Consider the following 26,435-nt stretch of genomic DNA (forward strand, 5'->3'; position numbering starts at 1 on the left):
TAATTCAAATCACTACTGACTCTTGAAAACTCCTGTTTTGATTATTACTTGTTCTATCGAAGTACCTTCTTCATTTTCTGATCTATCCACGTCATTTCATTGGTATTGGCTGAATATGAACTGGTGACGTTTCCGTCTTCCTCTGTCACCTCTACATTGGAAGATTTAAGCGATGCATCCTGAAATTAAGGATATAAACATCCATCTCAGGTACTTAGAGAGAATAAGAGAGAGACCAAAATAAAATAAAAATTGGACTCGCATTAGAAGCACCACCACGTCATTAAAGAGAATGTTACAATATTTTTATTCCCTAACCAGGCTCCAGATTTGTTCCAGAAAACCCTTGCTGTTATGCAAAGCCTTTTGACTCAAATGGCCTGACATTACTAACTTCTGCTTTGCTTGATTTCAACAGGAAAACAAACAACACACAATGTATAGCAGTAATATCACACTGGAAATGACAAATAATTTCACATGAGGAGAAATTGACTTTCACAGAGTTTTCTGTGGCTGAAGAAACCATGTGAAACTGAAGCTGTGAATGCCATCTTCCCATAACTATTCCATTTCCTTGTTTATACTATTCTACAAATTAAGAATTAAGCATATTCAGCCTATCCTTGGGAGTATTTTGCTACTTCTGCAAAAGGATCAGAGTTTGTTTGGAGGACAGTTTTTATCATGTGCAATTTTAGGATAATGATCAAACCTTCCCCCCGCTTCCCTAAAAATAAAAAAAACACCCCACCTTAAATTTCCCTTCTGGAAGTGATTCTGCTGTGGATTCTGGGTCAAAATGCCGTTCTGCCATGGATTGTAAAACAGTATTTTCATTTGAAGTGGACTTGTTCAGTATAGCAAGAAGAGATCGCCAGTGAAGATCAGCTTCCTCAGCTTCAGTATTCTTTATCTTCCTAGTAAATAGAAAATAAATTGATGTATTTTTATGTCTTATAATAAAGGACAAATTATTAAATATTCCATATAACAAAATTACTAAGTTGTTCAAAAATGCCTATTCAATATTTTTACATATGATTTAATATTGTTTGAGTTCTAGCATTCATAATTAAGTGAAGTTTCTTCAGAATTAGAAATTCTGAAAGATTCATTACCCAGAGTAGAAATACCACTCTGGTGGACCCATCTTCCATTTATGCATCTGCCTGAACATTTGTTATACCACAGAAAAGCTGTAGTTTCACGTGTCCCTCACTCCTAATGTTTGCTAAGAGCTCTCTATGGGCACAGTTCAATTCCCTCCCGTTAAATCTGTGATGTCCCCTAATCACTGAAATAAAATGGTATCTCATGAGATTATATGGCTTAGATCCTCAGACACCCCATTCCAGATGGTTTATTTGAGAGTGATAAGCAGCTTATTATGGGTAATGCTTATCAGAAGACACTCCTTTATCTTGTATTGCAACCGCACCCAAAGTCCAAGACATTCTCCACAACACTGGTGGGAAGCTTTAAATGAGCTAGGGAAGCTACCTCTAAGGATGAGAGGAGTGACTTCATCTAATTCTTAACCTTACTTTGAGACTAATAAAAAGTCTAGAATCACAAATAGATGCAAAATTTGCCTGTCAGGATACAAAAATTCACACCATCAATATTATACATACTTCCATTTCAGGCACACCAGGGCACCATCATTTTTCCCAATAACAAGGATAAATTTGCTATCCAGAGAAAATACCGTGGATCTGATTCCTCCTCCTTGATATGAGTGACAATGCATACGAGCGAGTATATCCTAGAAAAGTCACAGAAGCAGTATGAGTAAATATGTTTTTGTAACAGGGTATGTCTATAAACTATGCTTCTGTATTTTCTTATAGAAGTCAATCCAAAATGTCAACACGAAGTATATAAAAGCCTAGGATTTATGATTTTGTGATTTTTGACTACAGATGGGACAAGTTTCTAGAATACTAATTTTGCAGGTGATGATAACGAAAAGTAGTAAAATTATCTACCCCAAGATTTGCTGGAGAAGAAAGTAAGTAGTTTGTATAATCATCAGTTATAAAAACAATTGTACTATATAATGTTATGACAGTTCATGTTCAACGTAAATTTTTCTGGAACACTTTATATTCAAGCAAAGAAAAGCTTCCAGTGAAAGAAAGTAGCTTGCACACCTCTTCCTCGCGTACACCAAACAAAGCCTGTACCTGGATGCCTACCTACCATAGTAGGAGTGTGATAGACGAACAAAACACCATCGTTCGCTGCTGATGCCAGCCACCGGCCGTTGGGTGATAAACAGAGGATCCCCGATCCAAACTGATTGCTACGAATCCTCTTCTCTGATAAAAATACTGATGGGTCTTCCGATATAGTCTGCCGAACAAAGAAAACGTTAGCAGCAGTTCAGATTATGGAGATGTCTATGCCATTTTGAGAAGGCTGATGGCAGTTTTGTGGGTTATCACATGTGGTGATTTACAATCCAAACACTTGGATTTCTGAGCTCAGGAAGCAGTAACATTGCTACGATGATTTGCTTCTCATCTCTTCAAAAGGGTCTGTGTGTTTTTATGTGCCTGGGCCCAGAGTTGTCAAGGAGGAATGCCCACCTTTGGAATTCACCTTCTTCCTTGACCTGACTCAAACTGGGGGAGACCTATGAGCTACAGAGAGGTCCAGTTCATCAGCAGGCAATGACAGTGACCACTACTTCATTTCAGGCAGGGCTGAGCTGGGTTTGCAGTTGTGTCTTAGAGTCATGGGCTCACATGGGCTCAGTGCTTTTAAGAGCTGGATACTCCAGTTACTCAGCAGACTGCACAAAAGCACAGCTCCAACACAGAAGCTACACATGAAGTGCCTGCAAGCTGTACAAGTTTTAAGAAGCAACATTTGGCTTTCTCTGTAATCAAACAAGAAGATTGCTTTTGCCAGATTTCTGAGCAGGTGGTAGGATACTAAAAGTTGATGTTTATGGATGGAGTAGATATTTTGAGTGCAGAGATGACTTTTTATGATAATATCCTGCTATATTAACTTCAGCTACAGCCTTTGTTTGATGGTATTTAACCATCACCCAAAATAAAGCAGCTTCAGAAAATTACCTTTTCAGTGAGATGATATTTACAGATGAAAAGTCCAGAGGTACAGTAACCATACACAATATTATCCTTCAATCTGACTGCTGAGCTCAAAGGGCAATCCAGATCATAACGCTCCTGTTTAATGGCACTAGCATCAAACATTCCTTGGTCATTAACATACTCATCATTATCTAGAAGCGTGAAAAAAGAAACAGGGAGGAAAAGGCATCATTACCACTAATGCAGGTGCTTCACCCATCAAGTAATTAAGAAAATCAGTCTCAGCAAGGAGTGAGCATTATGTGAGTTTTCAAGGAGACTAGGAATTAAGACACCTAGGTTTGACACTTACTCTGGGGGTCGTGCCAATCTAGCACACTGCAGTGAAGCAGAGAGACAGCTCTAAAGAAGTCCTAGAAACGGTTTAACCACAGTGATGTAATTGTTTGCATACCCTGATTTACCCTGCTCTGCTGTGCCTTAGTTAAATTTATGCATTTAAGACCTCTCATGACAACTGAATTAGTTTTCCACCTGTTTCCAGAAAGTGCCCCGAACTGATCATTCCAAGAATATCAGTTTTCCAGAAGGTGAATGGAAGTTTGCCTTTCTTAGGCGTCCTTAACCCACCCCCCCCTTTTCCTCATAGTGACACTTTTCTCATAGAAAGTTTCTTTAACATTTCCTATTGGGACACAAGGTAATATTTTTTAAACACAGTAGACTTTTTCCTTGGTGCTTTTACACAGAAAAGCTATAACAAAGACAGGGAATCACTATTTTTTTAGATAGATCAACCTTTAATATTTTCCTTCTGAGCTATTACATACCTATAATAATTCTTTGAAGAGGCTGGTGGGATTGATTCCCCTTTGAACACCCGATATGCTAGTCTGCAAAAGGGTGATGCCTAGAACAAGGTCTCTGTGACTGGCTTCGGGCATTGCCCACTCAATAGTAATAATAACAGCAATAACAACCACCACCAGTAGAAGTAGTTGTTAAGCGATGGCTTTGTGAATCTGCAAATGAATTACTTCTTCCTTCCTTGGCCTTCCCTTAAAAGATCACATTTTGCAATGATTGAGCTGACTATAAAGCCTACCGAATGCTGTATGAGAAATGATGTCCCAGGAGAATGTACAGAGGAGATGAAGAAAGAGATTAAGATTTGTGTTAATGGATGGCAATAATATGATCTTCCCTTAGAAAAATATCACAGAATATAAATTCTTACCTGTTGTGAGTTCTGAAGGTAGATAAAAAACTTCCAGTCTTGCTCTCTGGCCCGCTCCCACATTAAGAAGTGCCGCCACTTCAACTAAGTCCTTGTTGAAGTCAGAAACTACAGAGAGATCCAGCACTTCATCTGCTAAGGCTGAAGCAGGTAGGGAACATCAATGCAAATTGTTACTGAATCACGGTAACGTTTTTGCTGAGTTATCACATCAAACAAAGAGACCCATGTTCAGGACACATCTCAGCTCAACCACACAGTTTGGAACTTGCATGAAAATATCAGACAAGCCACAACCTGGTTTTGGAAAGTGCGGCACGCACACAACTTCAGCTAGAGGCATCCAGCACTGAGAGTGCTAAGTGTTACTATGACATTAAACATTCAAATATGACTTTACATCCAGCTTGAACTGTAGCAATTTTGAGGTTCTCTGCTGATAACCACCACTTAAAGTTATGATGAAGGTCTATACTTATAGATGCGATCTGTAAGTATAACGTTAGTGGAATTGAGAGGCTGCAAAAACAAATACACAAATTTCTGAAGAATTATTCTGTGACTTAAAATTCCATCATTTTCATTCTTTAGCATCCAGCAGCAAAGCTGACAGTTCCAGCAGTCCTCACGTTAAAGATGTCCGGGGCAGGCAATTGCACCCAGCTATCATGACCTACGGATTTTTACTCTAAATTCTCTCAAGATGAGCCACAAAAGTCTTAAGTTCTTTGCCACTACTATTCCTTTTGTGCTGGAGTTGTGATCAGCTGGTTAGCTAATCCATTCTCTTCCCTCTGACTTACCTGCTCCTTTGCTAACTAAAACTAAATAAAAAAAAAAAAAAAGCAAGTACACCTAAAATACAGTAAATAGTGAAAACACAGTGTAGTTAATGCTGTAACATTTATTACCTACATATCCAAGAACTTGGAATAATTTTGAAGGCCGGGCATCTAGAATAAAGATATGTCCTTCTGCAGCCCTAGTGATGAGGAACCGGCCACTCTGGTCATAACTAGGTGAAAAAAAAATCCAAATAGAAAACAGCTCAATAAAAAGAGTCAAATAATTCCACTCCAATAACTCTGCTGACTTCACTGAGGGCATAAACGCAACTGAAATTTCAGCTTCTAGGTTTACAGGATTAGGGTCTGATATAAAGTGCAGTTATGAGTGCAATTTCTAATTGTGTGGGTGGTCAATCTAAAGCTAACGATGCTCCATAGCAGTCTGTTAACAACTTCAGCAAATCTTTAATGAAGTTTATGTTTTTAAAAATAAAACGGCTATACAGATTTTGATATTATTTTTAATAGACATGGCTCTGTTTATATTGATTTGACCTTGAATGAGTTGCTTTCCGTATCTATTTTTAATGTTTTATCTTAGGTAGCTGTGGAAAGTGATCACATCTGAGTCTCCAAATAACAGGCAGACTAATATTAAAGTTTAACTGTTCAATATCCATTTTATTTTTTAAAAAGTAGAAGTAAAATACTCTCAGATTTTTCAATAATGGAAAAAAGCAACCAACCAAACAAAAAAAGCCTTTTACATCACTAGAGCTTATTACAGGAGGACTGGTAAATTCCAGAACAGTGAGCAAATGAATAATTAACAATGGTAATAAAAATCCACCGTATAAAAAGGGATGACCAAAAGGCTTATACTTAATTTCACAAAAACTTAAATTTACTTCTAGTGAGAAATGGCCCTCTAAAGTTGGATACATGGAATTGTGCATAATTATTGCACACAGTGATCTGCCAGAAAGGATCTTATACATGAGTATTTTCAGTGCTCAGTTAAACCTTCTTAAAATACAGGTTTATTATATTTCTCTCATATAAATCCTGCCACTACCTCTCTTGCAAGCAATTCAGAATATGTTGGAAAATAATTGAAACCATCAAAATATTTTACTTTGTTATTTTTGGAATCAAAGCTTGAACAGTTTTTTTGTTCAACTAACAGCGTTACTCAAGAAACAGATTGACAATATTACTGCCCCTGCTGCTTCATACTTACTGCAAAGACAACACTGGAAATTTGGAAAGAAAAATTCTGTGAACAACCCGTGGAGCTTCAGCTTTGGTAACATCAAGAAAATAAGATTTGACCTCTTATGGTCCCAACAGCAACGCTGCTGGAGGAGGGACAGCAAGCCATAGCTGTTGCCTAGTTGAGAAACAAAATATGATTAACAGTTCCATACCTTTTTTTACAACTATTCTGTATGTTAGTATGCGACTTCTTTTACTATTTAGAAGTCCCTAAAATTTGAAGAAGAAACCTCAAATGGTTCAGCTAAAAAACTTGTTTTTAACAAAGTATTTTAGAGACGTCTTGGCTTTTTTCCCTATGCTCTGTATCTACATATCAAAAGCCAATTCTGCACTCCTCAGAAAAAAATCATTATATCCACATTTAAAGTGAAATAAGTCCCACCTCAATGAAACAGTGAGTGCATTGTTATGTGTACAGCTCTTACAGAAAGGGATGAGTCTCTTACTGTGTCAGATTTCAGGGTTTGAACGCATCTTAAATCAGGACAAAGCATTAACAGTTTTAAATACTTTTATCAACTCAGTTTCAAGAGCCTGGTCATTCAAGGCATTTAGTTTTTACAGACTCAAAACTTTTCCATTCAGTTCTGACACTCATTAAAAATAAATATTTCATCAAATATTATAAAAATTTAGATTGTTATTTACAAATATGTGCTTAAAGACACATCACTACAACAACCCAAACCATTCAATGATTCTACGACATGAGGTTGACATGTTGCCTCTGCTTTATGGCCCAGTTCAATAGATGATTAGTTCAAGTAAACGTAATATTTTTAAATCTCTTTCATGGGTTGTACAGAGACACTACTGATCTTTCCTCACCACAGGTTGATCCAAATCTGTGGAATATTATGCTATGAATTAAGAAATACTAAAGAAAACTTCAAGCATCAGTCACTAAATTAGCTCCTGGTTGCGTGTACCTGAATATCAAGGTTGAGCTTGCTGAGGCAAGTTCCATCTTCCAGGAACCAAACTTGTACTTCACCTGAAATTGTTACAGACTATTGAACAGAGAAAAAAACATAGTCAAAAGAGAGTGGAATAACCAAATAGTCTGGAAATGACTAGTGATCTTTTATAGAATATAAATTCAAATAGTGTCTGAGCAGAGCAGATCAAGGATTACTAGTTTTGCTTGAAATTACCTTGAATTCCCTTTAAGTCCAGTTGCTGCAAGGTACGCCTACCTACGGAAAATGTGTAATCATTTCTGTGAATTGATGCAAATACAGGAATGTTTTTTAAGCAGAATGAGACAATCTAGGGCAAAACATGTAAGCTTGATCAATATTAGCACTCCCACCATTCAGCCTGCAATAGAAAACCTGCTTATCATTTTGTTTGCACAGGAAAGGGCTTAAGGTGACATCTGGTTTTCTCACATGAAAAATTATGTGTATCATGTTTTTGAGGCCTTCTTATAACCAGGAAATTTTATAATTCCACAGTGAAGTGTGGCTAGAGATCAATCAACCCTCACATCACTCATTCAGACTCAGGTAAAATTTGTCATTCCCATGTTACTGACAAACAAACAGATTATCAGCAAAACTAATTGATTCACACCCCAGAATTTCAGGGCTGGCTACTTGAAGAATTCATGGCCTTGAGATGAATCAGAGTTGCAGGAGTCCAAGACACAGGAGGAAAGCAAGGAATATTTCAGAATGAACAGATCCATGAGTAATGCCTCGTTGTCCCTGGACCTGGGACAAAGGCATCTCTCAGGCTATTCCAGTTTGTGCTGGAGGCTGAAAAGATCAGCAGGGATTCCTTGTTCCGACATCTGTTCTCTGAATTGAATCAACCTTTTGCTCAGCTGTGTTCCTGACCACTAGTGAGACAGCAAATAAACAGCAGAACCATACAACATTTTAGCGGCCTGCGAATTATCCACCCTGCATTCCAGGGCAAGTTCTGACCCTTCTATAGGCCATACCTGAATTAATGCCATTTAATTCCTTAATGAGAAGGTTTTCCACAACTGTAACAAACACCAGAACAGTCACGATCTCTGCAAGGCTTTTGATTTTGTGTCTTACCAACGTTTTGGTCATCTGAAAAGAGCCACAATTATATATAAGGAAGAAAATAATTTCTTACCACACAGTACTTGTCCCCTGGAGTAAGAAAATCAGCTGTCAGGAAACAACTACTGCATGTGTCCAGGAGTTTGACAGCTTCTCCACTGTGGGCAGGTTTGTAAGCATAGATTGTCCCCTGACAGACAGAGAGAGATAATCCATCCCTGGGCTATGAGACTTCTCATTAAAAGCTGTCAAAGACTTCAAGAAAAAATACTCATCTTCCTGAGCTCTTTAAAGTTTCATACTCTACTCTAAATTGAGGTAAAAAGTGCCCAGTAGAATTCAACTGAATTTAGTAAATTATATAAATTTACACTAGCTGAAAATCAGGATGGTTCATTTGAGAGTGATCCAGCTAGTCACGTTTCCAAGTTTTGTTTCTCATAACTGCTTTAATTTAAAACCACCCTATTTCGTATTGCTCCAGAAACCAATCAATATTCTAAAGCAACATAAAACACAAATAATAAATCTTAAGCTTCAAAAGATGTTTTTATCTAAAGACCTCAAAACCTTTTAGAAACAATTCATAACTAATGTAGACATAGATTTTAGAACTTCTCTACGCATTTTACAAAAGGAGAGTGAAATCAGAGACAAAGTGTGACCAAAGTTACCCCCACAAAAAAACCCAAACAAACCACATTTAAATGCCAATTTAAATTATTAAAGGTCTGGAAAACCAGGGATAATTTGAGGATTTGGGACTCTTGTGTAAGATTTCTGGACATCAGGCTGGTCAAAGAAGGATCTTTGACTGGGTGGCCAGACAAATTCAGATAGATGCACAGAACAAGTCTCCCGCATAGCCACAGTAGGTCTGATGTACCCAAGGCCCAAGATTTCATTGCAAACACAAGATGGGCTAAGTTTACCTCTGGTATAATTTGTTGACTTGTGTGATTACATTACAGACATTTCATACTGGCAGTGCCAGCATGCACATACAGAATAAAAGGAACATGCCATTATATAATGCCGTTATCTCAAATGCTATACCTGGTCAGTGACAAGCAGAAGCACAGCGTAATCAGGTGAGAATATGAGGCTGGATATGGGTTTTAAGATATCAACGCAGATTTTCGTCTCATACTGCAGATCTTTGATGTGATAAAAGAATAAAACGCCCCCCTGTGCAGAAAAGTACAAATCCACATCAGGTCAAGGTCAATTATCCCAGCCTGAAGGTCAATTATCCCACCCACTCTGGCAAACTGAACTGGCAAAACCTTCTGAAATTCTCTGGAGCAAGTGTGTTTAACTGTATCCCATTGCTAATGGTCTCATCTGCCTTCATGACGTTTAAATCCAGATGACTCTTATCCTGCATAACGCATTTTTTGAAAAATCAAGGTGTTTTTTAATACAAGTCTTACTAACAGTCCATGTTTGATAACAGACTCTCTCATTAGTAAACACTTGAGATTCCACATTGTTTCTTTTGTGACAGTATAGGGATTTGTCCCTCTCTTAAGCAGCACTGTATAATGTAATCATCATTTTGGATTAAATATTGAGTGAGATTCAGCACAAAACAATTTGGTGGTTCTCTTGGTCATTTTTTTCTCCTCTCCTATTTTTTGTCCATCCTTCTTTCCTGTTCCTCTAGAACTCTCTTTGCCTTTTGTTAAAAATAGTATTGTCCTCTTTGGTTCCTTCTTTGACTTAAAAAATGGAATCTCTTCCCTCCCTGCTCCTTTCTGAGTTCTTGTCTCAAGTTCTAACAAAGAAGATATATGACAAAACCAGAGAGGACCTCCACTTTTTTTCTGACTTCTGTCTTTGCAGTGAGCTCTGCAAATACACTCCATTTGAATGCTTTTTGGTTTTCACACAATAAGTTACAAGCATAAAGGATGCCTTACATTTCCAGCTGCATACAGTCCCCCGTTACAAAATGCCATGGCAAATAAAACTGATTGTTGTGGATCCTCTGGTTTGCCACCTGAAAGCACAAAGGCAACAAGAAACATCAAGTTTAATTCATTGCAACCATGTGTCCCAACTTCAAATCTGAGATGATTTACTACTTGTGAGTAAAAAGGCTCAACGGGCTATATATTCTTTGGACTTTGTGCTGTGATGATGAAGGACAAGGCTGGTACACATAATTTAAAGTGACAGTACTACTGTGGTCTGATGAATTAGAAATTAATTTGAGAAATCAAAACTTGTCCCAATGTCTGGCAACCTTCACTGTGGAAGTATTTTTTTTCCCTAATTTCTACTCAGAATTTCCATTGATGCAAACTGTGCCCTTTGCCTGTCAGGTTCCATCCTGTCTGTAACCTTTCATGAGTAGCTGAAGCAACAGTAAAATCCCCCATTTCCTTTCCACTGGGCTGAAGAGAGTTCTCACAGCCCATCTTTGTATGACACACGCAGACTCTGCAATAATCTTTGTGGCCCTGTGCTGAACTTTGTCCACTACGTGAATGCCTTTTTTGTATTGTGGAGCCCAAAACAAAACATTTGAAACAAACCCTAAATCCTAACTCAACTAAATCACAAGTGATTGCAGTTCTAAACAAAGTTACTAAAACTAAGCAGTAGAGAACCCATTCTAGCATCACTTATTCCAATTTAAACTAGAATGAACAGAAATTATTTCCCTGCCACTGTTTTTCCAGAGGCTATTCATTTGGCTGTCTACTAGCACAAAAGCTATTAATCATTTCTCCTGTAAACATATAAAAGGTTGCCATTGATGTGTCTTACAGAGGTCAGTGTGAGCTGAGTTTTTCTAACCAGTGGCTTCCTGCTGTACTCACATATTATTACTCCCAGACATCATTGATGCTGGCTAAAAATCAATTAGCTTGATTTGAACATGGAAATACCTTTCTTTTTCTGCGCTCCTCGAACATATGACACGATGTCTGACACTTTACACACGTATTCTGCACAAAAGAAAACAATATATAACGTCAACCTTGTTTATATGTCAGTATTGCAATAGAAGTCAGTTATAGCCCAGTCTACTGAACAAAAGGTGAAGTTTGGTATATTGAATCAAAAATGTGCATTCTTCTCCAATATCCACCATCTCTGTCATTTATGCATCTGAGCTGGCACAGTCGTTACGTGGTTCAGCTTACAGCTATAAAAGGGAGATAGTCATACATGGACTGTGATCCAGATGCAGATTTATCTATCTTCTAGTGCTAAGTTCTGGTTTTGTTATTTCCATTCATAATTTTTTAATTAGATTTACTTACAAAGGAAAGTTTAGCCAGCCTGAAAATTGCCCAAGTGAAATGTTGTGGCTGCTTATGGTTCTGTTTGCAAAACCATAACAGGAGCTTGGCACGTGCTTCGAGTTGGACATACATGTAAGCATTCTGCTGAGCAGATACAGATTGCAGTACATCTTAAATTAAGCAGAAGCTTCAGTAAAATACGAATACACACAGCGTTCTCACACAGATTTAGGACAGGACTCAAAGAATACACAAGTGGAGGAAAATCCCAAATGGCAAAAATTCTTATTGCCTTCTAACGAACTGGCAAACCATTTCTGGTCACGCCTCAGCTTTATATTTGTTTGTGATTTTCAGCTCTTGATATGGCAAACTTAAGAGTCTGATGGTTTCAAAAACAGAGGAATAGTGCTGGTTTGCTGATTTTTTTTTCAGAGCTGCCTTCCATTTCTGTGCTGACTATCAAAACTGGATAGAGATACAGAACTTTGGGAAAGTCAGGGATATTTACAGCAGCTTAAAAAAATAATGTATTACATGGCAAAAGAAGAAAACAAGATTATCATCAGCCTGTCCATTAACACTGACTCAGTGTTTATTAAACATTGCTATGCTGGTCTACAGAAGGATATTATCCAGTTCTAGTGATAGAAATAATAATTTTTCACGGAAAGGGTCATTGGGCACTGGCAGAGGCTGCCCAGGGAGGGGGTTGAGTCACCTTCCTTGGAGGGGTTTAAGGGACGGGTGGATGAGGTGCTGAGGGACATGGGTTAGTGATTGATGGGAATGGTTGGACTCAGTGATCTGGTGGGTCTTTTCCAACCTGGTGATTCTATGATTCTATGAAGTCAAAGACGTCTTCTGTTCACTTTCTGTGCTTCATATGTAATGCATTAATGCCTGATAATCTTTATAGACTTGTTTTGAATACAAAATAGTTCCTATAATTGCTGACCTTAAGGAATTCTATTAAGCAATATTACGTCAAATTTGGTTTCGTTTTTTAAAGATTCATCATGAGCTCATCTGTTCTAACATCATCTACCATATCAGAGGATGACAGTCCAATATTTCATGCAAAATAAAATGCATTACTGGTGCTTAACTAACAGTAAAAATACATATAGCTGGTATATTAATAGTTTATTGTTAACCTAGTAGGGCTGGTTAATAAGATCAGGACTGCTGTAACTATTGTTCATTTTATCAATTTTGATGTATTTAGAAGTTTTTCTTTTTTTTTTTTCCAAAAAAAAATGAAAGCAAATTGTTGGGTGCTAAAGAAACCCACCCAGAAGTTCTGAATGTTTATCCTACTAATAAAAGAAATATGTCTTTACAATTTCTGTAAGATATACAATAGCAGAACAGCAGAAAGCAAAAAAAGCTTTCACCTATCCTTTTTCCTCCCTACTTGAATAAAAGACACCACACAGCTATTTCTTACCAGGGAGAGGTTTTTGTTGAAGAACAGAAACACTGCCTCTCTCAGCATCAATTGCCATAACATATCCTTCCTTACAGCCCAAGTAAATCTCTGAGGTCGCAGTCCAGCAGTGGGCAGTAGGATGCACTGACGGCTTAGCAGAATCTCTTGGCTTCAGCAAAAAAAATAAACAAGTTCAATTAACGATTGACAAATATCTGTACAAGCAGTTACGTACATTTTACAGCAAAAAAAAAAAAAAAAAGAGCACTCCCTCATAGAGCCTGAGCACCTGTATAACTTCAGTCCTATTTATTCAGTTAGTCCTTCACTGAGGGGAGTAATTTGAAAAACGAGAACATTCTCCAGAGAAGTCTGTCTGGAGACAGTGGTGGAGAACTCACCTCTCTCTCTAGAAGCTTGTCTGAATGATGAATTATATTTTCATTTTAAAATTACATATTTTAAAATTTGAATTTATCTGAATTTATTCTCCAGCGCTTGTGTCTGTTACAGGTTTGTCCCCTAGCTTGGAATCCATCCGGTACTTTCCCTACCCTTGCAACAATGCTGACCCACCATAACCAATATTTTAATGATAAAATTATGATAAAATTCAACACTCTGAGACCCCAGAAGTTTGTTGTGGTTTTTTTTTAATGTCAGAATAGCACTGGAAGCCCAAATTGAAATGGTTACCCACTATTATCTCACCCTGACAAATGTTTTTCAAATTACTTTTCAACATAGTCTTCCACTGCATAGACATTACTTGCACATGTGGTCTTGCATACTTGGCAGTACTAAAGCACACTTTGTTTGAATAGTTTAGCGTATCATATAATCCAAATTACTCTGTAAAACAGCTCTGTCAACCTTTGTGTCATCTGCAAATTAGTTCCAGAAATATCCTTGCCACAGACTTTGCATGTGCCTTGAATTTCATTTCACTGAAATAAATCTCATAAATCTATCATTCTCAAATCAGGAAGAACAGAAATTCACCATCAAATGTTATTAAAGACAGTGATCTGCTCAAATACAATAGTAATAGGGGTCATATAAATACCACGATAGAAAGAAATAGATGGAACAGGGTTTGGGGAGGGGAAAAGGGGAAGAAAACACAAGAAAACCTTGTAAGAACATTTAAGAGAAGATCCAAAGCATGTGAGCAGAAGTGGTGAGAAACACTAGACAATAAGATGGATGAAAAAGAATGAAGAGTCTATAATTCTATAAAACAACACCTGCTGTCTCAATAAAGGTTCTATAAAAAGGAAATATAGGTGGACTTGGGATGAAAACATAGGACAGAGATTCATAAGCGCCTAGATGTTGCTAGTAAAATATGCCAAGGGCTGGCTACATGATTCTGGGTAAGAAGCCTACTCTCTATTTATGCTTACAAAGCATTTTGAATTTCTCAGCGGGGAAATGTTACAGAAATAAAGTATATTAATATTTACTTTATAAATCAAATAGGACTAACAGTAATAAATCTATAACAAATGGGGCTTTACATCACCCAGAAAAACATTTAATATAGGCATTTTTGCTGATTTTATGACTCTTGAACATCACAAATCTTTGGGAAGGCTGCAACTGAGCTCCTGTGAATCAGGAGCTTTCTGTGTAAAGATGAGTTCTATAATATTCCTTTGTACCTGCTGCCATGACTGTCTTAACACATAAACTAAATAAAATATGGAAAACTGAGGATGAGATTGTGTAAATTCTAAACTAGGTTGCTTCCTGAACTGCGCATTAGTAAGGTGGTGTATAAAATTATAATAATGATGATGATGATAATGCTGTCTTTCTTTGAGCTTCTCTCCCTTTTAAGTAGCAACTCTTCAGAGAAAAAAAATCCATGATGGATCCTTGTAATGAAAAGTTTTATAAAAGGACAATTAAATAAAATTGGTACTGGATGCCAAGAGGACTCAAGTGGTTGTGTCATGGCAAAGCATATTCAGAAACCTCAGGTCCCAAATGTAAGAAATATTGTAACAAAACTAAATTAAGCTAATGGAAGAAAGAATAAGATTGAAAGCTGTAGGATAGTTCCATTCCTTTCCCTCTGCTGCCCCGTTGTGGTTAACACTTTGGTAAATACCCAGCCACAGGGTCTTGTTCTAGAGCCTGGAATCCTAACACATTTCAAAGGAGCCAACGAGAGCATTGGCAGTGGTCTTGCTTTTCTTTCTTGCCTCTCACACATTCTTTAGGAGTTGGCTACAGCTTCTAAGGGCCATGGACTACAGGTTGAGGACAAATCCCTTAAATGACAATCTAAATAATTGGTCCTCCACTTTGGATGCTTACATCAATGGGGAAAACATTGATCTCAGGGGACACTAATAGTGGTGCCATTTAGGGTATTATAAAGGGAACAAGTCCCCCACACCACTGGTGGGTTATCACACTTCACTGCCAGGGCCACCCTGGGGTCTCGCCCCCAGAGGGTGGTCCTTGCTGTCCCTGAGATATGGGCAGGTTCGACTGGACCGCTGGTTGAGCCATAAAGTTGGTTGCTTGTCGGGGGGGCTGCAGGTTCAGGGGTGCTTCGCCCCATTCGGGGTTGGCATAGTTGGGCCGCCTGGTGTCCCAAGTGGGAGAGAGCCGTGCGCGGCCCAGGTGCCCTCTCCCCCTCCCGTTTCCCTGAGTTTTAGAGCTGCATTCCTTGGCAAAGTGCCCTTGCTTCCCGCAGACCCAACACGGTCCTCTGGGTCGATTCTGGCGCAGGGGGAATGCTGTTGGCAAGTCATGAAACCGAGGGCAGTTTGTTACAACGTGACCCACCTGGCCACATTTAGAGCATGCCATCACGTTGGCTATTGCAGTGCTAACGGCCATCTGGATTGGGGCTAGACGCTCTTCCTTCGCGACATGCTTGATCATGTCTGCGATACTCGACCCCACCGGCAATGACCGCAGAATTTCTTTGGTTGCCGAGTTGCACTGCTGACGCAAGCATTCTGCTACCACCGGGCCTTTTGCTTCCGCAGGCAGGCTCGAAGAGTCGACTGCTGCCTGGAGACGGTCCACGAATTGTGTGAAACTCTCACTTTCACTTTGTTTTATCGTGGACCATGATGATGGCTTGGCGATGACTCTAGAAGCTGTGCGAATGGCTTCTCTGGCCGCACGGGTAGTTGCCATGACTTCATGGGCCCGCAGGCCCTGAGCTTGCGCCTGAGGGGTGATCATGGTTGGGTCTGTTCCCATGAGCCGCTGCAGGCTGGAGCCGTGCAGTGGGTGATCTGCCCCAGCTACTTGGGCCAGCTGCTTTACGCAGTTGTCCTCCCATTCTTGTTTGAACACAATCATCCCTGCCCCGTCCAATATTAATCTGCAAGCTTGTTTTATATCAAAGGGCAGCATGTCATCTCCACCGAAAACGCTGTCTATGAGGGTGGAGACCATGGCAGAATTAAGTCCTTTATCTGCAATTGCTTTAACAATTGCTTGTATGTCCTTAGGGTTTATTGGTGAGTGGACCCTCTGTCCCCCGTCTGTGACCCGAACCGGGAATGCTAGCTTGGCCGATGGGGCCCAATCGGCACATGCCATCTTTATTTTTCTCCAATCCGTGAGAGGGATTTGTCCCCCTCTCGGCTTTTCTTTAATTTGAGTGGGGATGCGTCGGCTTTTAACTCTATGCACCCCCACTTCCTCCTCCTCTGAGCTCGAGTCGGTTGTGACCCACCCGCCCGGACTAGCGTCCGAGCCGGAGTCAGAACTCGACTGACCGGTCACTTCCGGGCCCCGAGCTCCTTCTGTCGGGCCCCGGCCCCGCCCACCTCCCTTGCGGGTGGGGCCGCCCCCTCCCCGCGGCTCGCCCCGCCTGCTGCTCGGAGCAGACGGGCGCTGACTGGCTCTCCGCCCCTCGCGGGCACCACCCTTCTCTTTTATGTTCTCCTCCCCCTCACGCTCGCACGCGCCGTTCAATTCCAGCGCTACCTCCCTGTTCCCGCCGCGAGCGTTCTCACCCCGCCTTTCCCGCTCGGCGCCATCTTGGGCCGCATAAGGTGGCGGCCTTTCCGAGATTGCCTCGGGCTCCGCTTTTCCAGCGGCGCCCCCGGCCTCCCCGGCCAACCCGCCCCAGAAGGATTCCGCTCGTTTCTGTCCCTCCGTAAGCGGGCCGGGGTTTGAGGATTGAGGGGACGCATCCCCCTCTCGCAAACATTTAGATTCTGCATAATCATCACCACGTGGGGGGGGCAGAGTCCGCGGGGCCGGGGTGGAGAATATCCACCGGCTGGTCAATGACCCCAAGCTCTAAAAGTCTCGCAACGGCGAGAATAAAATCTTTAGGCTTACACTCTGTCTTATATAATTGCGATACGACCTTCACAAGGGCTTCCATCTTCCTTGCGGGTCCGGGAGCGTCCTCCCCGCCGGGCTGGTCCAGCCGCACCGGCCGTCGTTCACCCGATTCCAAGCGACTTCCCGATTCCCGGAGCTCCTTCCCGGCCCCCGGGTTTCGGCACCACCCCCGCCTTCGGGGGGCGTTGCCTCCGGAGGCGTGGCGACCTGGTTCAGTTTCCTGGATGGAAGCTTTAAGTTTCTTCAGTTCATCTTGCAGTGCCTGGAGAAGGGAAGGACAAGAGCAGCAATATCATATCTAGAAGAACAAAGAAGCTCAGATACTGTAGAATGAAAATATGGAATTGTATCCTTTAGCCAAAAGGTCCCAGAAATTATTTGTTTGGAAGGAGAGTGCTGCCAGGCTACCGAGTTATGTTGTCCAAATACGACTTCGAAGAATAAAAAGAGTTGTAAGCAAGCAATATTGTGACATTCTGAATTTTTTCAACTTTGTCAGTATGGCAGGGCAAGCCTCTTCAAGAACAGAGAAGACAAGTTCTTAAGAAGACAAACATATGTATAAATACATAGCCTGGTATTTTGAGAATCTCAGCACATGCACAAGGAGGTTACAATCATAGAATCATAGAATGGTTGCCCTGGAAGGGATCATGAAGATAGCTAGTCCAACCCCCCTGCAGTGAGCACGGACATCTTCAACTCGATATCAGAGTCCCATCCAACCTGACCTTGAATGTTTCCAGTGTTGGGGCATCTTTATACACTACTCAGAAAATAATTTATTCATTTACACGTATTTTATTCACATGAAAGGAAATCTGTATATCTTTTGGTCAAAGCTCATGTATCTCTGTCTCTGGAAAACTGAGATTTACACCTTCATGCTTTTAAGCTGAACAAACAGCTTGCTAGAACTTTTCCACACCATCTGTTAGGAATTGCTCTTGACATTCTAAAACAATATGGGAATGCATGGCTGCAAATGTAGACTGATAAAGGGAGAGAACAACTCCAACAGATGATGAAAACCGAATGCCTTAATATTTTTTTTGGTATGGACAGAGGAAAGGTAGTTTTTTTTTTTTTTTGTAATGAAACCACACCAAAATCATAATCATTCTGATAAAATCCATTCACATTAATATGCTAATTTTTCCTGTGAAGGAGAACTAGATCCCATTTCCCTTCATAGCATTTCTATTATTCTGAACTGAATGTGGTCAGAAGCAACCTTCAAACTCAAATGCAGCTTGTGTGTGTGCTGCATTGTTGTTTCACCATTACCTTGACCCTGCACTTGAACTCCGTAGAACTATCAGATCCGAAAATATCAAGAAGTATACTGGAAAAATAAAGAATTTTACATACCAGCTCCTCAGTTTCCATTTTATTTCTTCTAGCTAGACAAAAGCGTTCCCATATAGATGGGTCTAAGCCATTAGGCATGTACTCAGGACTATCCAGTTCATCCATGGATTTCCTTAACAGGGTACGTGCATCTTTGTAATCTTCAGCTGAGCCTGAACAATTGCCATACGGGTTTGCAGTGTCAAAGGCCATTTCTGTCACTGGGGCCCTAGTGCACATATAGAGTACATAAAATATTTACTTTTTATTATCTCTTGCACAAAAGAAGTGCAAAAACAACTATGAACATTTCATTCTTTCAAGTTCCTAGCAAAGAACAAATAGGTAAGACTGCATCTTACACAAAATAAGAATATATGTTTTTGAAACCTCATGATTATTTAGATTGCATTTAAAATAGATTGTGGGGGGTGAATGAGGAAATATAAGTACTCAAAAAAGCAATTGTTAAATAGCCAATAAAAAGCAGGCAGCCCACTGATTATCAAAATAATTTTGACCATTGAAATAAATAGCATTCTCATTCTTGACTCCCAAGAAACACCAATATTTAAGCAGATGGCATCAGGAGGATCTTACTCTGGTCGACGTTTGTAAAGTTGGGAAAGTTCATTAAGGAGATCAGCAGGTAGGTCAGCAAACTCCTTTGTAAAACCACATTCCAGTTTCTAGGAGGGAAACAGAAAGCTTTCTTGTTACCAAAACGTTATTTTTAAAAAAGCATTAACCTGCTCATACCTTAGAAATATAGAACATGGTGCTCTTCCAAGCACTGTCAAGCATCACAGGAATCCGGGATACTTCATTAATTTTTCTCTGCACATACTCTCCTTTACAACTGAATTTCAGCAATCAGCAAGTTGACCAGAACTCATCCCATGCTCACAGTGAAGTACATTCTTCTTGTTATCAAGACACAGCATTAACTTTTTAATTTGTGAACCTCCTTGTGTTTGTCAAGAGTCTCACCTTCTCTTCAACTATTGCATTTTCATAGGTGTCCATGTAAGCCACAATTTTATGTTCTGTAGTCTGGAGTGTTTTTGTAGTCTTGTCCTATAGCAAAACCAAAACATTTCAGGAATGAAACTCATCCAGCAGAAGCACCAAGCAGCCACTCATTTACACTGATGAAGCTGACGCTTTCTTATTTCTAGAGAAAAACATGTGAGCTGTTTTCACTAACAAGTCAATGCCTTCTTCTGCAGGTTAATTGTAGATACTGCTAATGGGTGAGCAGGTGTGAAATTAAATTAGTCCCCTGCTTAAGACAGTAAGAAATTTGTGGAAGAAATATACAAATGCTTACAAGTCTTCATATTAAAATCTGAATGTAAGGACCTTTGTTGATAGTTGTTTTCACTTGCACAAAGATTTCCTTTTCCTTTCACATCATCACAGGTAACACAGTGCAAAAATTCACAAATGCTGTTCAATGGAGTGTTTTAATTTGAGAATGCAGCTTCCCTTTCGTCATAACATAGTTCTGCTACCTGTCAGGATACTACGTCTTACTGAGGCTGTTAAATGCCTCTACTCTGCTGGGGAGATCCTTCTCCTGTATTTCACAGTTTGTATGGACCAAAAGATCTACCTATGGGAAGAGTTAGAATTTTTTTTTTTATATGATTTGGCAGGGATGGGTAAACGCTTCAGGAGACTAAATTGGTCAATAAGATTATAAACACTTTGTGCTCAAGGGTATGTGTGTCAGATACTCAAAAGCAACCTCTGTCTATGCTTTGAACTGGCAAACACAAGTCAGCATGGCCCTCACTTCAGTGAAAAACTTGATGGCATTACACATCTTCATGTCCTAAAAGCATCATAGTTGCTGCTTCCAGCTTGACACTGGATACTGAAAAATACTATATATAACAACCATTAGCAGCATGCCCTTCTGAATGCATAGAATTTTACCAAACAACTCCAGCTGAACCAAAATGAGTATATCTATTAAAAAACATATGTATTTATAAAGTATGTCACCTGTACAGGTTGAAAAATATATCAGTGACCCTGTAAATTGTCAGAAAATAATCTACAGCAAAATTTTTATTTGGAAAGAGCAGTCCTCACAAGAAAATGTTTTGTAAATATTACACTTTTCCTAAGAACAGCATTCCAAATGACTACTTACTTTTTCTTTCTCCTTTTTCACAAGAAAATTATGAAGTCCAGCTTTTCTAGTGTCCAACTCCTCATCCAACAGTAAAGCGTAAACAAGATTGACTATTTTGAGTTCTTCCTGTAAAATGATTGTATTAAAAAATGTTAACTTTCCTGATGCACAGTGACAGAGAAGAAAAATCAATGTTCTCTGCAATACCTGGTAGACGACCATCTCTGATTTCACTTTCCTTTCAGAGAGTTTACACACAATCTCATCAAAATTTCGTGTTGTTTCCTGGATGGAAGCTTTAAGTTTCTTCAGTTCATCTTCCAGTGCCTGGAGAAGGGAAGGACAAGAGCAGCAATATCACATCTAGAAGAACAAAGAAGCTCAGATATTGTAGAATGAAAATATGGAATTGTATCCTTTAGCCAAAAGGTCCCAGAAATTATTTGTTTGGAAGGAGGTGCTGCCAGGCTACCGAGTTATGTTGTCCAAATATGACTTCGAAGAATAAAAAGAGTTGTATCATTTGCGTATGGCATCAGCAACTCTGGGAATGGAACCTGAAAAAAATTTTAGGAATACTGGTACATTTGTGAAGGAAAGTTACTGTCTGTGAGATGCCACAGGCCTTGGCTTGTATTACTTGGTATAAGTAGAGATTGTCTAGTCTAAGCTAGGACTTCTTTCATATGCCACATGATCTTTGTTCTTCACTTGTTCTCCATTTATTCTGTGTATTAGCATTTTCAGAAGTAGCTCCTGAAACTCTGGTGATGAGCATGTTAACAAAACCACTCCTTTTCTCATTTTAATTTACCCTTCTATATTCCTCTTTTTCTTCATTCAGTTCCTTGACTTTTATCTCATATTCTCTAAATATTCTCTTTTCTTCTTCATTCCAAAGATGCTCAGGCTTGGACAGAAAAGGAGGTGGAGGAATATCCTGGAAGAATTAAAGACAAATATGTTTCAAAAGCAACATTAAGTCCCCATCTGCACACTAACAAACTCTAGCACATCTCAAGATGAGTTAAAGGTATTCCTTAGTGGTAAATAAGGTACAAGACTTAAGTCTAAGTTACCTATATATTCTGTTTCTCTGGTCTGTCACTTGCACAGTAATTTTGGTGACACATATTGTGCTATTCTCTCTCAATTGCTTATAGGAATTCACTGCTGGATCTTGTAAAGGACAAGTATTTTGTACTCAAACATACTGCTGTAGATACTAGATACCTCACGTTTTCTGCTTCAGAAAAAAATCTAACTCAAAAAGGTAACCCAAATCTAACTCCATGCTAACGTATACTTCTAAGTGGAGCCCTTATTTTCCAAAAGAGATCAATTCCAGGGAAAATGCTTGGTCCTGCCGTACTCTTTTTCTGTGACATTTCACATTTGTTCCTTTCTTTACTTGTGTACTACCTATATTGGCTGAGTTAAAATGGAATACAGTATTTTTCTGTGAGATCACAGTGATGGAAAACAGGCTCTTCCTCCACCAGTTGTTATAATGGTAATACCAGATTATGTTCCTGCAGTATTCCACTGTGACAGGGACAGGTGTTATGGATAAGTCATATGCAGGCACTAGAACTCTGTGGTCTCTTTTGAGTCCAGTGTGTGGTCTCTTACAGAGTCTATGTAGGTTTAATGCAATTCTACAAGTCTCTGACTTTCTCCTATCACTTAGGTTTGAAATATTTGCTAGTTGAATTTCACACGTCCTCTAAAAGCCCACAAACCACCTAAATGATATGGCAGAAACACAGCTCACCATCTTCAAGACGTCTTCCTTTTTGACTTCTAGGACTCCACCCATCATGTCATTAAGAGCACGCAGTCTGTCATTGTCCTGCAAACAACCACAAAAAATATTTTTGTTTGCAAAAGGAAGTGTAGTAATTGGAAGTTTTGATTGGGATAATAGGGTAGTTCACATCTAGATCATCTGTACAATTATACGGTGTGTCACTAGTAGATTAATGCACTTCGGTGATGCCTGTGAAACATGATGAAAGTCTCAGAGTTTTTTCTGGTGGACGGATGTTCACGTACCAAATAACTTACTCAAACTGCCATTCTGGCATTCTAGAAAAGAATACACAGGTATAGACTACTCCTGTGCAGTTGGTAGGCTAGGGTGAAGGAGGCTATTGTGTTATTGTCTCATTGAGCATCTCTTTTGGGAACAGAACCATTTTAGGTTCTGCACAGATGCATTTTAAAGCCAGAGGAAAGCATTACAACACCCTTGCCTTATCCCTGAAGAGCACAGGTCGCTCAGTTAACAAACACAGATAAAGCAGAAAGCTCTCTCTTGAGCAGCAGCATGCATTTAGAAATTTATCTAATCCCTAGTCACATGATAGAGTATTTTTAACTGCCATTTTTTTTAGAAAATGTTGAGCCTAATACTAAATCTTTTCTCCCCCCGGCTGGTCTAGGTAGTTCCAATTGTAAACGATAATAAGAAGGAAAAGGCACACATCATCATTACCTACCATTTACACTTTATTCTCCCATGCTACATGACTGGAATATTTCAGTGCAGCATTAACTAAATAAGCCTGACCAGAGACAAAGGCCTACACAGTAAAAAGGAAACTACTTTAAGTACCTTCTCAGCAAGACGTCTTTCCATTTCAAGCTTAGCCAGCATTTCTGCTTTCTCTCTCTCTTCTTGAGTCAAGTATTTTTCAACTTTAATCTGAAGGAAGAAAATGAGGGTCATATCAGGGTTCTTCTCTCCAAATGTGATCACATGCAGACTAAGAACCTTTGGAAAGAGGGGCAATACTAATTCTTGATGCTTTTTGTATCTCTGCTCCATGATAATACTCCTCAAGAGGACATTGTTCTTTCGAACACCCCTGAAAGCATATTTAAAAATGCTAAAATAGAAACTACCATCATTTTTGTTGAGATTAGTTGTATTTCTTGCATACCTTTTCTGACAGTGAATAACACGAACTGGTGAGAGAACAGAGAGAATTGGGAAAGACTGACCAAAAGAGCATGAGATTGGTGGAATATATTGTATAAGAAGCATGGTGCTTCTTTATAAATTATCATTTCAATTTATAATTACAGTACTAAGCACGGTTTAGTACCCACACACTTAGTCTAAAACTACTTAGTCTCAAAATGGTGCTCAGAATAAACAGAGAAACCCTTATCTATGGAAGTAAACCCTCCAAGCCTGGCTTGAATCTTACACTCAGGAACAGGGGGAATATCTACCTAATTTATAGCCAATTAAAAACTTAACATCAACGAATTAAGATTGTATACATCTTATTCATTTTGGATTGACTTATTATAAGTTTTCTCCCTAAAGAGTGAAGGGAAGCAAAAGAGACAAAAAGATGATTTTAAGTACACAGACACATCTGTTTTCAGCTTTTCAATGTCTGGCAATGACAGGAATTAAATAAATATATTTGAGTAGGTGAAAGAGAAAGATTCATTTTTCAAACACCTCTGAATCCTGAACTGTGAGTGCTCGCTCTGGTATCTCATCATCTGTAAGAGCTGGCTCCCACACTTCCAACTGCAGATCAAGTTGTTCCAAGATTTCTCGGATCCTCAGGTTTCTTTCTTTCACTCGTTCTATCTCCTGCTCCTTTTGTTGTGCAACTATGTCAAATTCCTTATTAAAAGCAGTTTTCAGTTTGTAAATGATGTCCTGAAATACCAAAAAGGGAAACAGCAATATGGCACAGGTCACATCCATCCATGATTATGGGACCACTCCTCAAGCCATCAAAACCATAAATGTGTGTAATTGTATGTGTGACAGGGAGATAAACTGGTAAAGCCCTTTAATGAAAATCATATAGGCAGAGTTCAAGCTTTGTTAAATAGAGGTGGGCAAACTATCATTCGTGGGGTTTTTTTCCCGCATAGAAATTTTTATTGCTGCATATTGCTGCAAACACTGGATAGAAAATTCTATTTGCTTGTTTTTGAATTCTTTGGCTGAAAGAAGGGGCCTCAAAGGAAAAAAACACATGACCTATAAATCTAGAGACTGTAAATCACAGGTAGAGGGGCATACTTTTAAGGGACATACACGCTAAGGACATATTTTCCTGATTTTTAAGTGATTCATCCTGCAGTTTCAATAATGCTTTTATGTGATTTTCTGCCTGGCATATGTAAGAAAAATTCCCTCATTAAATAAATAAACAAAAGTCGTAAACTATTTTTTTAAAACAGCTAAGACCTTACAATGATTTTAAAAATCATATATTCTCGGTGCTTAAATTCTTCCTTTAGCCTACAGAATTGACCTCAACCAAGCAGAATAGAATATTAAGAGAGAAAACTATGTGTGTCTCCTACTACATCAATTTAATAAAATGAAACATGGAAAGGATTTCAGTTCTATCACCAGATTTTACATTTTGAGATGCTTAGCTGTCTGCAATTTGTATTACAATAAATATTTTTGTGGCCATGATTATTTCATTGGTTTCTAATACAATAATAAGTTATGATGTAGTAAGGCAGGATGGCAGATAACATAAAGTGTTGCTGGGAGACAAAAGGCTGTGCTCAAGTGTTTGTCAGCTACCTATCTAACTCTCAGCAAATTCACTGCACTGGCCAAGAACACAGCAGACTTGTCTGCTATTAGATATATCGTATGCATCTTGAAAGCCACACAGTAGAAAGATCTCGTTACATCCAAACTTACATCTAAAATTGCTCCTTGTGTTTCTTCCCCATCTGCTTTAAAAACTAGTGTATCTACTAGATTTTATGTATTACAACGCATAACTGTTGAGCTCTGCTACCAGTTGTAGCCTTAAAGAGCTCTGATGAGGCAATGCTTTACTGTTGTTTAACCACTTCTGCCCTTGCAGATCATCTTCATAAGAAGCCTTTTATGTAGCATGTTTACTGCTTAATAAACAGGCCAGGGTAAGAGAAGGGAGAGTCGGATAGTAAAGAATATTAAATAACAGAAACACTGAAGGCTCCAAATGAAGGGCTGATAAGACTGTAAAGAAATGAAATGGTGTGAGGATACAGCTGAACTTTCATTCAGCAGCAAATAGTATGGAAAGAGGTCATGTTTCCACAGGCATGCTGAGCTGTGCAAGCCAGCTATACAAACACCAGAGGACAAATAGAAATACTCTCAAACTGGGTAACCAATTTCATAAAAACGTTTTTCTTCCACACCTGAGCTGGCAAATCCACATGGTGCTTTGCTGCACGATGTGCATTTATCTGTAACACAGTGGCCTGTGCAACTCTCCATTGTAGTGTCAGTACACCCAAAATCTGAGCGTCTGTGACTGCTATGAGTATGTCTTGTGTGTGACTCACTATCCAATGTCTCCAGTATGTATCTTAACCAGCTCCTTCATGTTCTGTTAGTGTCAGATAGTAAAACAGAGTATTTAGCATTCAAATACTGAGACAGAGTTTTCTCTGGCTAACGGGGAATAAATGTGCACAAAGGAGACAAAAATCAGCAGGTATTTCAATAGATGACAAATATGG

General features: G+C 39.2%; 2 protein-coding genes across 2 annotated transcripts in view; both read right to left on the bottom strand.

Annotated features, from left to right (window-relative positions):
• LOC138733919 (cilia- and flagella-associated protein 43-like) overlaps window positions 1-15,472 on the bottom strand; it is a 34,554-nt gene extending 19,082 nt beyond the window's left edge. Inside the window, 16 exon segments of the mRNA XM_069881436.1 lie at window positions 66-179; window positions 755-920; window positions 1,638-1,768; window positions 2,206-2,358; window positions 3,090-3,259; window positions 4,306-4,446; window positions 5,217-5,320; window positions 6,334-6,416; window positions 6,418-6,483; window positions 7,301-7,381; window positions 8,484-8,600; window positions 9,467-9,598; window positions 10,333-10,412; window positions 11,308-11,367; window positions 13,118-13,268; window positions 15,425-15,472. Coding sequence (XP_069737537.1) covers window positions 66-179; window positions 755-920; window positions 1,638-1,768; window positions 2,206-2,358; window positions 3,090-3,259; window positions 4,306-4,446; window positions 5,217-5,320; window positions 6,334-6,416; window positions 6,418-6,483; window positions 7,301-7,381; window positions 8,484-8,600; window positions 9,467-9,598; window positions 10,333-10,412; window positions 11,308-11,367; window positions 13,118-13,268; window positions 15,425-15,472 — 1,797 coding nt within the window.
• LOC138733920 (cilia- and flagella-associated protein 43-like) overlaps window positions 15,115-26,435 on the bottom strand; it is a 203,275-nt gene continuing 191,954 nt past the window's right edge. Inside the window, 9 exon segments of the mRNA XM_069881437.1 lie at window positions 15,115-16,294; window positions 17,451-17,690; window positions 18,800-19,007; window positions 19,379-19,467; window positions 19,769-19,855; window positions 20,940-21,047; window positions 21,129-21,248; window positions 21,736-21,861; window positions 22,696-22,773. Coding sequence (XP_069737538.1) covers window positions 15,527-16,294; window positions 17,451-17,690; window positions 18,800-19,007; window positions 19,379-19,467; window positions 19,769-19,855; window positions 20,940-21,047; window positions 21,129-21,248; window positions 21,736-21,861; window positions 22,696-22,773 — 1,824 coding nt within the window. The 3' untranslated portion in view covers window positions 15,115-15,526.

Source organism: Phaenicophaeus curvirostris, unplaced genomic scaffold (genome assembly GCF_032191515.1).
Source record: "Phaenicophaeus curvirostris isolate KB17595 unplaced genomic scaffold, BPBGC_Pcur_1.0 scaffold_46, whole genome shotgun sequence".
Taxonomy (NCBI): Eukaryota; Metazoa; Chordata; class Aves; order Cuculiformes; family Cuculidae; genus Phaenicophaeus; species Phaenicophaeus curvirostris.